We start from the raw sequence: 12,447 nt of genomic DNA on the forward strand, positions 1-12,447 counted from the left end.
TGTCCAGAAGCATTGATTTGAGGCATTGTGCAGTTGTTTGTTTTCCACACAAACTGCTGTGTATTTAGGCTGCATTAACATTTTTATTTTCTGGTTAATAACGATAATAATGACGCATGTAATGATGCACTTATTGCACTGATATTTAGTTTTTGAGGACATGTGGGTTTTTGTTACTTAAATGTCTTCATTCCAGTGGCTCAGAAAATTGCATTATTATAAAGTATATGTATTGCTCTTTATTATTGATGCATTTGTTAACCATTTAATTTCTATTATTATTACTATTGTAACACAAATTAGGAGTTAAGATCTTGTTCTTTATTGAATAAAGCCTGAATTAGACATTTCTAAATGATTTTTTCTGTGCTTTGATTCATTCTGACCTTTATTGGTAAATAATTGGAGGTCTGTTTAGTGTTAATCACCACTAATTGCATTATTAGCACAATAAACACGACCCTGTTATCCAAATTCTTGTGTAATTACACTCTTACACTTTGAAAATAAAGGTGCTATAAAGGTTCTTTGAGTAATGTCAGAATACATTTTGTAGTGTTTATAGTTTTTTATGTAAAAAGTGGTTCTTCTATGGCCTTGCTCAAAGAACCCTTTATAGCACCTTTTAGAGTGCAGTGGAACTGATTCAGGGGAGTTCTAGGTAGTACCAAGTTTATTGCTTTGTGGAGGGGTGGGTAGTATGGTGATACTTTATTGAAGCATGATAGATTGTTATTGTGATTCACAATATGCTTTTAAATATCAATATTATCAGTGCTTGACCACTGTTCAACTGTATGTTCCATTACAGAGAGTGTAATTGGTCTTTTTTTTTTTTTATTTGATGGAGTAGAAAATAAAACTAGAAATTAACTGTACTGTACTCACTGTACACTTGGCAAGTATTTTGATAGCAGGATGAAATTTAGTGATTGATAGTGTGTCCTGATGTAACAGTTTTACCATATTGCCCAGCCTTATTTGAGTTGGTTGTGGATGTACAGTTAATAATAATATAAACAGTACACAAGACACATCTGCATATGTACTAATAAAGATATTAATAAGCAACACTTTAAGCATGGTAGATAAATCATTTTGAATTTAATCCATTAGTAGTTCAGGCTTTGTTGAACAGAGAACTAGACTTTAAAAAGCTCCCAATTAGTGTTTCCACTAGTATTAGTATTAGGTCTTTTTTGTAGTGGTATTTTGCTGTTCTACTTTCCTGCTATGCATGCTGGAGATGGCATTAGCACGCTGGTTCACTCTGACGTGTGATGTCCAGGTGCGAATTCTCATGGAGAGCCCCGGCGCAGCTCATATGGGCCGTTGTTAAAAGACATGGCAGTGCTGCTTTCATTCTCTTTCTGGGAGACTTTTAACCCTTCCTTTAACCTTGTCCTGTTCCCCCAACCCAGCATCACGCCAACCACAGCACAGGCCTGTCCAAGAGCGAGGCCGACAAGAAAGAGTCAGAGAAATCCAGGGATCGCTCCAAAGAGAGGGAGAAGAAGGAGGACAGGAAGGACCGGAAACGAGTGAGTGTGCCTTTGCCCATCCCTGTCTTTCGTAGGTGTTGTATAAGAATGGAGGAGAGAGGGGGGTTGGGGGAGGGCTGTCAAGTTAATCAAAATAGATAATGGATTAAAACTAATGATCGATTTTAACCTTTAAAAGCTTTGCTGAAGTTTCAGCCTCAACATTTTAGTGGCATTGTGTACTTTGTCAGAACAAGTGCAAGTTTTGAAGTTCCTTATTTCTTTTGCTTTTTGGTCGAGTCATTATGGATTTTTGAAACAATGTAAAGGAGAACTGTCAGATTCATGTTGTCAAAGTAAAAAATGGCAAAAATGGAGATTCAGTTTTTGCTTGATAATGGATTTTTAATTTTTTTATTTTATATGAATAATTAAATCACATACATGCTTGGTGTCTAGAGTACAGCCAAAGGGGAAACTTCATACAGATTATGTTAATTTGGCATTAGTGCCCCATATGCAGTTATGTATTAGGGCTTAATGATATTGGGGAAAACAGGAATTTTTACCAGTGCCAAAAGCCAGTGATCCCACATATCACTCTTAATTATGCGCTCTCTGTATCCATTATTGTAGTAACATAAACAATATTGGCCAGGTATAATGAGCCTCTGGTAGATGCGTCAGGGAAAATAGGGGAAAAAGAAGTGTGAAATAATCTTTGTAAATTATTTCGTCCTGCGGTATGACTGTTGCACATGTTCTCATTGTGGTGATGATACTGAGACCATATATCCATAGATTTTAAAGTAGACTTTCATTATAAAGGAAATAAAGGAATAAAAATTAAAAGGACCAACTGTAAATCTGATTTCAAATTCTGACATGAGAAAATCCTGTTGCATTTATTAATACTTTTAAAAAACCCTGTGAGCAGGAAACAGGGAAATGGTGTGTGTGTGTGTGTGTGTGTGTGTGTGTGTGTGTGTGTGTGTGTGTGTGTGTGTGTGTGTGTGTGTGTGTGTGTGTGTGTGTGTGTGTGTGTGTGTGTGTGTGTTATTGGGTCAGTTTCCGGCTCTGCAGTGTTTGTAAAAGTGTCCTCAGACACAGGGCTTCAAATGAGGCTGCATCTAATGTAGCGTCTGCTTTGTGTAAACAGCAGATATTGAGCTCCTGCTGCGAAAGAGAGTGGCGGGTTTGAGGGGGAGCAGAGAGTCAATTGCAATTCTGACTCACTTTTATTTATTTATTTATTTTTGTTTTGCCTCTTCCTAGGACTACTCTAACAACGACCGCGAGATGAGCCAGGAAGCCAAGCGCCGCAAGGATGAGAACGGAACGAGTGAGTTGCTAAGGTCCCCCTTTGTTCATATAGACCACTGCTGTGAGAGGTAGAGTGAGGCAGTGGTTTGGTGGAGGGTGTAGAGGATTGGGGGGGTGGGGTGGTCAGCGAACCAGAAAGCGCTCTCTCTTTCTCTCCAGCGGAGGCAATCAGAGCGCCCACAGCGTGACGCCTCATGCGTGCTTGCCTGCGTCTATGCGCATGTTATCTTCCTCACACCGGCTGCTCTGTTCTGCTCCGGCTCCTCTTGCAGGCTCCTCCAAGCACAGCAAGAGCGCAAGTCCACCCGACTCGCCCCGCTCCAACGACAAGGACAATAGCAAGCGCTCCAAATCCACCAGCAAAGACAAGACCGAGCTGGCGAAAACTGACAAGACCTCTGGAGGCAAAAAGGTAGCAGCACTCGCACCCTCCAAAATACAGGGAGTGCCAGTTGCCACACTGCACTGTCCACTAGTGATGCATGGGGGATGAACGTTGGCAAAAACCTGGTGATATGATATGAACGATATCACGATTCAGTATATAGTGATATTGCAGTACTGTATACAAGATGATACTGCCATTTTAGGTTTCATAAAAACAGTCGTAGTTGAAAAAAATGCATAAAGTCTGAATCTAAATTCTTTTCAAAATACTCGCCACTGGTCATTAGTGTTGGGTGATTAGTTCTAAGACCCAAAAACGACACTCCCAATGCATCCCAGCGGTACTGGGTGGAGTTTCATCACTCCAGAGAATGCAGTTCCGCAGGTACTCTGCTCAATGATAGAGACCTTTTATACCTCTTGCGCTAATGCTGGACATATGCAGCTGCTCTAAGAGGCTCACATTTATTGAACACCTTGTTTCTTTGCTGAATTGACAAAGCATATTTCAGGTCTGAGTGAACAGCAAACCTCAACAGTGAATCACTGATGTCTGTAGGTCTCATAGTTTGGGGTTTCTTGAATAAAAAATGTGAATTCTTCTTAGTAAATTCACAAGCTGACCCGGGTCTTCAAAAGTACAACACAGCAGGTATTATCTCCATACAAAAGACCTGCTAATAGAATGGGCCTCTCTGGGCATGGTGACCTTAGACTCATGTACAGCTGCTCCAATGTCAAGCATCGGCTTGAGCTCAGCCTTGGGCTGAGGAGCTTTGTGAACTGCGTTCTCTAGAGTGATGAAGCTCCATTCAGTACCTTTGGGATGAAGCTGGAGTGGTGACTGTGATCCAGAACTAATCATCCAACATGTCAAGGCAGCAACTTGCTTGCAATTAAAGGCGTTTTCACACCTGCGGTTAAATCAGACCCTGGTTCATTTTCATCCTTGGTGCGATTAGTTTGGGCAGGTGTGAACACAGTAATCACACCTGGATGCGAATTAAAACCACTGCACTGAGACCCTTGATAGGAGGTGTTCTGGGTCTGGTTTCAAACAGGAGACTCTGGAGTGGTTTGTTAGTGTTGAGAATGTGGGCTGACTTCGATCCATCCTATTGGACGTTCTATGCAAGTTTGAGCTAAATGGCTCATGTAGCCAGGTGTGCTTCGCATTGAACCTGGTATATTGCCCGGATAATTACTACAGCTACGAACAAATGCCATCTGCAGTGTTATGTTGATGCATTTTGGTGCACTTGAATTTTTCCTTCTGTGAAAAACTAAACCAAACCAAAGCGCCCTAAAATCCTTACAGCACTTTTTCCAGTGTTTTGGCATTATGAAAATTGCTTTAATTGCTTTAATATTGCTTGTAATAATCAGAGTAACACTCAGTTATTTTTAAATGAGCTGAATTTAAGTTGATATGATGAATTCTAGTTCTTTAAGACTCTGGAATCGGAGAGGAAGGCTTTGCTTTTGCTGTGATTTACACTCAGAACCTGTTCAGTCTTACTCTCCATGTTTAAAACTTTACCTCTGTATCTCCGCTACATATGGGAGTGATCTTTGTAGTGTTTTGTGTAAGGGGAAAGATGGAGTAGCATTCTGCTAACTTGCAAAGGAGTAACACTTCTTTTGAAAGTGCTCTCATGTTGCCTCATTTATTTGTTTCTTTTGCTTTATTAAAGGAATCCAGGCATGACAAAGAGAAATCAGAGAAGAAGAGAGACAGCACCGGCGCAAAAGAAGACAAAAAACAATATCCTTTGATGTTCTAGCCATTAGTGAGTGTTTGCTAGACACACTTTGGTTTCGCTACGGTTCTCCACAAACAAACCACAGTGCCCCCCTACCACTGCTGTGTGTGTGTGTGTGTGTGTGTGTGTGTGTGTGTGTGTGTGTGTGTGTGTGTGTGTGTGTGTGTGTGTGTGTGTGTGTGTGTGTGTGTGTGTGTGTGTGTGTGTGTGTGTGTGTGTGTGGACTGTATGTTGCATTATAGCTTTTCCTGGAGTATTTCACTGCTGCTGCTTCCCCATTGCTCAGTGATTTAACGATCAGCCCTGATCTCCTTGATGCACATTTTTATGTGCGAGAAGGGTCTCTGCAGAAGAAGTCTAGCTGTCGTGGAACCCCTTGGTGAATTGGTCTGCTGAGACTTGTACTGACAGTTCTATGTCCAAATGCCACGCCTAGGACTGTAGAACATCATATGTATCACTAGCTGGCCTCATTCAGCAGGGGGCACCACCACAGTTCACTCACAATACACACCATTAATTAACATTAATGGAAAGTTAACAAGCTCTTTTTTAGGATTTAAAATCTGCAGAATTAAAATGCAAAAGGAAATTTTACTCCCTATATTTGATGCAAGGTATCCTCAAAACATGCTTAGTTTTTTAATACTGAATAATTAAATATGTTGGCATAAGCCTTGTGTTCGTCATATCACCCAGCGCTGTCTTTTGACATTTTCCACATCCCTGCAGTCTGCGTCTACAACATGGTCCTGTCCTTAACATTACTCACCCATAAATCATCCGAAAAGCACAGATAATGTATGCTGACACGGTCAAGGTAAGGCATGGCCACAGTTTGATTCATGTAAAGCATGATGGCTGTGTTGGCTGAGTCAGCCTTTAAGCACAGTCTTTCTCTAGCCGTTCTAAAATCGCATATGTAAAATATAAGTGTAGGATTATAATTGGAAATGTTCTTTTTGCAATGTCTGTATGTTTAGTATCAGCTGATAGATTCTGTAGTTTTTTCTTTAAAACTACTAAGCTTCGAAATGAGGTATGATAAATTTAACAAATCGCTTAAGACTCGCATCTAGAATCATGCCTAAACTGCTCGAACACTAGTACTAGTCACACACAAGAGGAAACCATGTATTGTAACAATATGACGTTACACAATTTAAGTGTGAGCAATTTTAGATTTGCTAAATTTGTTACACAATTGTATTGAATCCATGCATTTTTTTTTTTTTTATTTTTTTTTTTTTTTTGATATTCCATCCAGCATTTTCTGCTGATAACCTTAGACAATCCATCTCTAATTGTGATCTAGAAGGGGCTGTCAACAAATCTAAAAAATATCTTGGTGGTTCTAAAGATTTAGAAATTGAAAACTAAGTTCTAACGATTTAAAAAGAGGTGAAAGCTTGAAAACTCACTTTTAAGCTTTTCTGGCAGAGGTTGGGTTCTGAATCTGAGGTTGTCTGATCGTCACACAAGTCACAATTGCAGACAAACACAACCTGACCAAACACAGTTGTTCAGTTGCACTGGTTGTCTCTCTTATTGAGCAAATGAAGTGTCCAAAGTGCAGGCTAGAAAAAGTAAGTGGACCTCCGGGTTAATGACCTCTGCAAAAGCTAATTTCCAAAAGAAAGGAGAGGAGGTTAGATATGCTTGGCCCATTAAATAAAGCCACACACAACGCCTGCTTACAGACACATCTGTCTTTTGGAAGAATGATTGAGTAGTGTGAGTGATGCCTCAGTTTACATTTATATTGATGCCATTTATGACACTCCAGAGCGACTTACAAAGTTACTCATATTACAGAGGCAGGCCAGTGTTGTGTTAGGAGTCTTGCCCAAGGGCTCTTTATTGGTGTAGTCGCCCAAATAGTGTGGTAGCTCACAGGCAGGTAGTGGTGTCCTCTGTTGCGTCACACCAACAACTTTGGTTCAGATGACAAGTTCTAGCCATTAGTGGGGGAAAAAAAAAAAAGATATAAAAGAATTGCTAAAGCCTTGAGTGTACACCCTATAGCTATACAGTCTGTCTGCAAATGGAAAAAATTCAGGACTGTTGCTACTCTCCTTGGGAGTGAGCATTCTGTTAAGATCACTCCAGGAACAGAACAGGCAATTCTGAAAGAGGTGAGAAGGAATCCAAGGCTAATGGTGAAAGTCTAACAGAAGACTCTACAAATGGCAAAAGCTGTTATTCCACAATGCTTCTAGGAAGGTGTTCTATGGGCAGATGGGACGAAAGTGGACCTTTGTAGCACACAGGCACAGCGCTATGTTTGGAGAAAAAACAAAAAAACACTACAGACCAACACCAGAACCTAGAGGAGCTTATTTGTGACTTGTAGTCAGTGCAGAAATCCAGCCAATTCCAAATTACAGCTGTATCTGTAGTTGACGGCCCCTTTAAAGGTTTCACGACTCAAGTGACAGCAAAGTCACACGTCGTGTCTGCTTCTGCTGCGTCTTCCTTGCAGTTTTGCTACAGTTTCTGCTCTGTTTTTAACGCTGTTAGTACCTGTGAAGTTCTGACGACAGTAATTATTCCTCTTCAGAATTCCCAGTTGTGAGCTGTGACGAGGCAGAGACCCCCATTCGCCTGCCAACTACTTTCAGCCATGTCAGCATCTTGATTCTTTTGTTCTCTTCATCCCCCCAACCCCCCCCCCCCCCCCCCCCCCCCCACCTCCCACTGTCTGAGCAGAGGATCGGGTTGCACCCTAGCGACTTTTTTGCCTGCATAGATAACTTTTTGTTGTGTTGCCTAGAAAATGTTGTAGCTTGTATTTTAACCTGCCATTTTTTTATTGTGATATTTTCAGTACCGTGCTGAAAGTTCATTTCCTTTAAATTTTAGCACAATGTGCTGCTGGACTTCACAAATGGAATTGGGGTCTGAATGATGTTGCTCTCAAATTTGCTTGTATTTTTATTACCTGCCAGAACACACATTTTCCCTCCCCCCCCCCCTATCTTTCCCCCTACCCTCACAATTTGTTCTTTTCTCTTTTTTTTTTTTTTTTTTTTTTTAAAGGAAATATAACACTTCTCTGTATCGGTTAGATTTCCAGTTTATTTATTTTTTTTGTTTTGTTTTTTCTCTTCCTTTAAATTCATATGTAATATTTAGGCATAGGTGTTTGAAGCAGTACGAATGGTCTATTTGTATATTATGTATACATTGAATAAAATGGTTACTTGTAATACATAATTTCCTGTTACTTTCATTTCAAATGTAAGTCATCCAAATTCCTCATTGTGTGTTCAATCACGTTTTTAAAAGATTTGTACAAACAAAAAAAACGAGAATGGCAAGCTGTATTTCTTCATAAATAAATGGACAGAAAATGGAGAGAGTCACTTTGAGAACTAATTTTGAAGTTTTTAATCTGCTCAAGTCTACTGGTGTATGCTTTTTTCTAAATAAAGATAGTTTTCTCAGTGTGTCACACAGGTCTGATCTTTTGTGCTTTGAGAATGTGCTGACTGTGTTCCTGTCCTGTCTTTCTATAGGCTTTTTCAAAGAGAGCTTATCTCAGTCATAATGCCATCACTCCCATCTTCAGGGCTGAGCTCGGGGGAGTAAGGTACTTTAGCTAAAGGAGGGTTGTTTTAGAGATTGGCTCACTTTTAAGTATTTTAGCTGAGTACTTCACCTGAATGTGCTAATGCAGCTAGTGAGGCTTGAGTTACTGCTTGGCATTATTTCTTTTGCTCCTATCTGGCTCTTCAGTCAGAAATGAAGTACTGCTTTCCATGCAAATATTCCAGAGCTGTAAGTCAGAAATGCATTTGGGTGACTAGACATGAACTCTGTTGTAGGTCCTCCTGCCTTCCTCTTGCATTCACTGGCTGTAGGTTACAAAGTAGCTCATCAGCTGCTGCACAATTTATCGGCCTCTACTGCATCAGTCCATACAGAGGGACCACCATAGGACTGTGTGCTGCTGAGGTGTGTGTAATACTGTTAAGTCATGGGCATCAGGAAAAACTGCACTTGCTAATCACTTTTTTTTAGGAATGCTATATGCTTTGCTCTCAAAACAGCCTCAAATCTTCATGCCATCGATTCCATTAGATGTTGGAAATGTTTATTTTCGGTTCTGGTCCGTGTTGTCATGTTGAAAGGTGCTTCTGTCTGCAGAACTGACTCTCCCTGGATGTGTTTTCGTTTGTTTACAGCACAGCTCTAGAGTAAACTCTGGAAATCCCAGGAGATCAGCAGTTCTACAAATACTCAACTGAGCCATCCTCAATCACAGATTATTTATTTTCTCTGTTTTGATGGTGGTATCTGCATGATTATATATGCATTGCAGTACATGTGGCTCTAATGAATACATACACTATACATAGCCTAGTCCATATATGTGTGTGTGTGTGTATATATATATATATATATATATATATATATATATATATATATATATATATATATATATATATATATATATATATATATATATATATCTCTAAATATCACCAATGGATTGGAAAGAAGCAATCTGTGTTGGAAGTCGAGTGTAAACTTTCCGCTTTACTTTAACCTGTATTTACAGGTAATTAGACAGACCAATGTGATCATTAGTATGAGGAGTATTTTTAATGTCAGAATGCAAGTCCTTTGGTGTTGATGCCAGGGATTTTGGGCCCCATGAAAACACTGGACAACACCAGTCCACACCAACCCTAAACAAGTAACCTTGTGCATGTGGTAGAATTCACTATTTGATGCAGGACTGACACCTTTTAGAAGAAAAGCACTAGAGAGCATATTTTACAGTAGTGAGCCCTGCAAGTCCTTCAGCTGGGAGCAGGGCCGCAGGGCCTGAAGCTGCTTCTGCCTGTCCTGGCACTGGACAGAGACTTGGACAGGTAATTTAGTATAAATAGCTGCTAGAAAAACACGTTGCCTGCGCTGATGAACGTTGGTTAAGTGTTTGCCAAAACAGCAGTCATTTTTCTTGAAGATATTCAATAACTGTTGGCATATTTCACTATGGAATAAGCTAGCAGATTTCCTGCCACTCACAAGGACTGCACCCACCCTTTCTTTGTGGATAACTGGGTACCATATTGTTGCCCTTTTCTGTCTCTCAGCTGTGTGTGTGTGTGTGTGTGTGTGTGTGTGTGTGTTTCTGGTAACCCAATTTTCATATGTGCAAGTAGATGCTTGACTCCCAACTTGCAGGAGGTACTGCTCACTTTTCTAATTAGCACCTGTTTGAAGGTGGACTGAACCACGTCTTGTTAATAGAAGGGGGAGGCAAATCAGGCAACAACAAAAATATTCTTTGAACAACAAAAGTTTAATGTCTTAACACTGAGAAGAAAAGTTCTACATTTTAGGGCCCCTAGTATCGTACTACTCCCTCAATATGGTGCCCCCCCAACCTAGGCTTCCCCCTGAAGCTGGTGGTAGCTACAGTAGCTGGTGCTAGCTGACTTGATAACGTGCAGCCCAGGCTGTCCCACAGGTCAGTGTTTTTAGACGGCAGTATAGTGATCAGGTCTCTGGAACCACAGAGGCAACAGTACGTTGTTTAAGGCCTCCACAGCTCACTGCTAGGTACTAGCTAGCTTTTAGCTGCGTTGTCATTAGCTCTTAGCATCCCCTCCCCTCCCAATGGACGTCACCATATGTGGATTTCCCCCACGTGAGCTTTATCAGCCAGCTAGCTACTGCAGCCGCCCCGAGTCGCAGCTTGTTTGTGGGTCTTTCTGCCTCAGTTCTGTCTGCAGTAAGCGAAAAGCTCTTCAGTTGGGTCGAGGTCGGCTGACTGACTCTCAGTTTAAGAACTTTCCGGCGCTCCTGGGTTTCTTTCCCTGTTTGTTTGGGTCACTCTCCATCTGTACTGTCATACTGATGAGTGGAGTCCTCCGACTGGCCCGTTTATTTACCACAGAGACCGTATCAGGACAGGGCCCACGCCTGCTGATGTTCCGCTTGTTCATGAAGACGACAGACAGACAGACACACACACACACACACACACACACACACACACACACACACACACACACAGGGCAGTCGGCTACTCTAAGCCTGTGAAAAAGGAGGCACTGTGGAAACATGGCTGGTAATTCCTAACAGTTGAAATAGACTGAGGTGACTGGTGGTGTACAGAGGCTCCACTACAACCACTGTCACTGCCCAGGTACAGTACCAGTCCAAAGTACTGAAGTCATTCAGACATAAGTAATCATGTAATGAACTAAAAAGTGTTAAACTAAAATACTCTGTGAAGCTTTTAGGTGGGCTGTTATCTGGGGGGCTGGGAACACTGATATCCTGCACTGTATCCTGTGCAGCAGAGGTAACCCCGGGGCGGTCCTGATGAGAGCCTGTTCATCATAGCGGTTGATGGTCTTTGCCACTGCACTTGAGGATAGTTTCAAAGTTCTTAAAGTGTTTCGTATCGACTGACCTTGGTTTGTTGAGGTAAGGGCGGACTGTCGTTTTTCTAGACTTTGTTGAGTAGTTCTTGCCATAATATGATTTAGGACGTTACTCAAAAAGGGCTTTTCACTGTATCCCAACTCTACCTCTTCACAACACGACTGATGCTCTCAAACACATTCAGAGGGCAAGAAGTTCAAGTAATAAACTCTTGACCAGGCCAGGCTGGTAACTGAAAGCCGTTCCAGGTGACCACCTCATAAAGCTGACTGTGCAAAGCGGTCATCTGAGGAAGCGGTGCCTACAGTACTTTATAGAATCTAAAATACAAAGCATATTCTGATTTAACTTTTTTGTTTATTTAATAAATAATTCCATATATTTTTCTTCATAGTTTGGGTGACTTTAGTGTTAAAATAATAATAATAATAATAAAAAAACACTGAATTGAAGGTGTGTCCTGTATGTACACTATGTACAAAAAAAATAGAGCTTGCCTCCTCAACACCTACCAAACTCAGTTCTGCGCAGGGACTGATTAGCGCTGTAGCCCTCGACAGTGTAAAGTCATGAACACGCAAATGCAATGACTGTGTCTTAAAGGCCTGCAGCATAACTCTGACTGTTACCATCAGTTTTGCAGTATTTGTCTGAACCTGAGCAGGAAGTAGAGCTCTGTGCACTTCAGACTTCATCCTGCTACATCTGACCGCATTCATATCTTCAATAATCAGCTTCAAAATCAAATCAGATCAAGTCATGTAGCAAAAGTCCTCATGGTAGCAAAAGAGCACATATATTTACAAAATAAATACTCAATATATACATATTAATTGCTACTATACCTATACACACACTGTACATACTCTCTATGTATAATATTGCACTGGTTCAAAGCAATGTAAATGTACAGGTTTGAAATATAATCAGAAATGTGTACATTACTATTTACAAAAATTACTGGAAAGGTGTGAATTCAGGTGTAGTGTAGCATCGGTCACAGTTCCAGTACGTAAGTGCAGGGGTAAAGTGTGTTTGTTTGGGTGGAGGTGTGATGATACAGGTGAGATTGCTTGTGGACTGTTTCA

At 40.8% G+C, this 12,447-nt stretch overlaps 1 protein-coding gene across 3 annotated transcripts in view; it reads left to right on the forward strand.

Annotated features, from left to right (window-relative positions):
• Positions 1–8,405, forward strand: part of thoc2 (THO complex 2) — an 87,099-nt gene extending 78,694 nt beyond the window's left edge. For 2 of the 3 annotated variants that reach the window (XM_072664319.1, XM_072664321.1), the window contains exons 34-39: positions 1,422–1,541; positions 2,757–2,823; positions 3,077–3,216; positions 4,886–4,956; positions 5,727–5,774; positions 7,515–8,405. In XM_072664319.1, coding sequence (XP_072520420.1) covers positions 1,422–1,541; positions 2,757–2,823; positions 3,077–3,216; positions 4,886–4,956; positions 5,727–5,754 — 426 coding nt within the window. In that variant the 3' untranslated portion in view covers positions 5,755–5,774; positions 7,515–8,405. Of the gene's footprint in view, positions 1–1,421; positions 1,542–2,756; positions 2,824–3,076; positions 3,217–4,885; positions 4,982–5,726; positions 5,775–7,514 lie in introns of all 3 variants that reach the window. The other variant, XM_072664320.1, reaches the window with a different exon arrangement.
• Positions 8,406–12,447: the final 4,042 nt, after the last annotated feature.

Source organism: Salminus brasiliensis, chromosome 19 (genome assembly GCF_030463535.1).
Source record: "Salminus brasiliensis chromosome 19, fSalBra1.hap2, whole genome shotgun sequence".
Classification (NCBI taxonomy): Eukaryota; Metazoa; Chordata; class Actinopteri; order Characiformes; family Bryconidae; genus Salminus; species Salminus brasiliensis.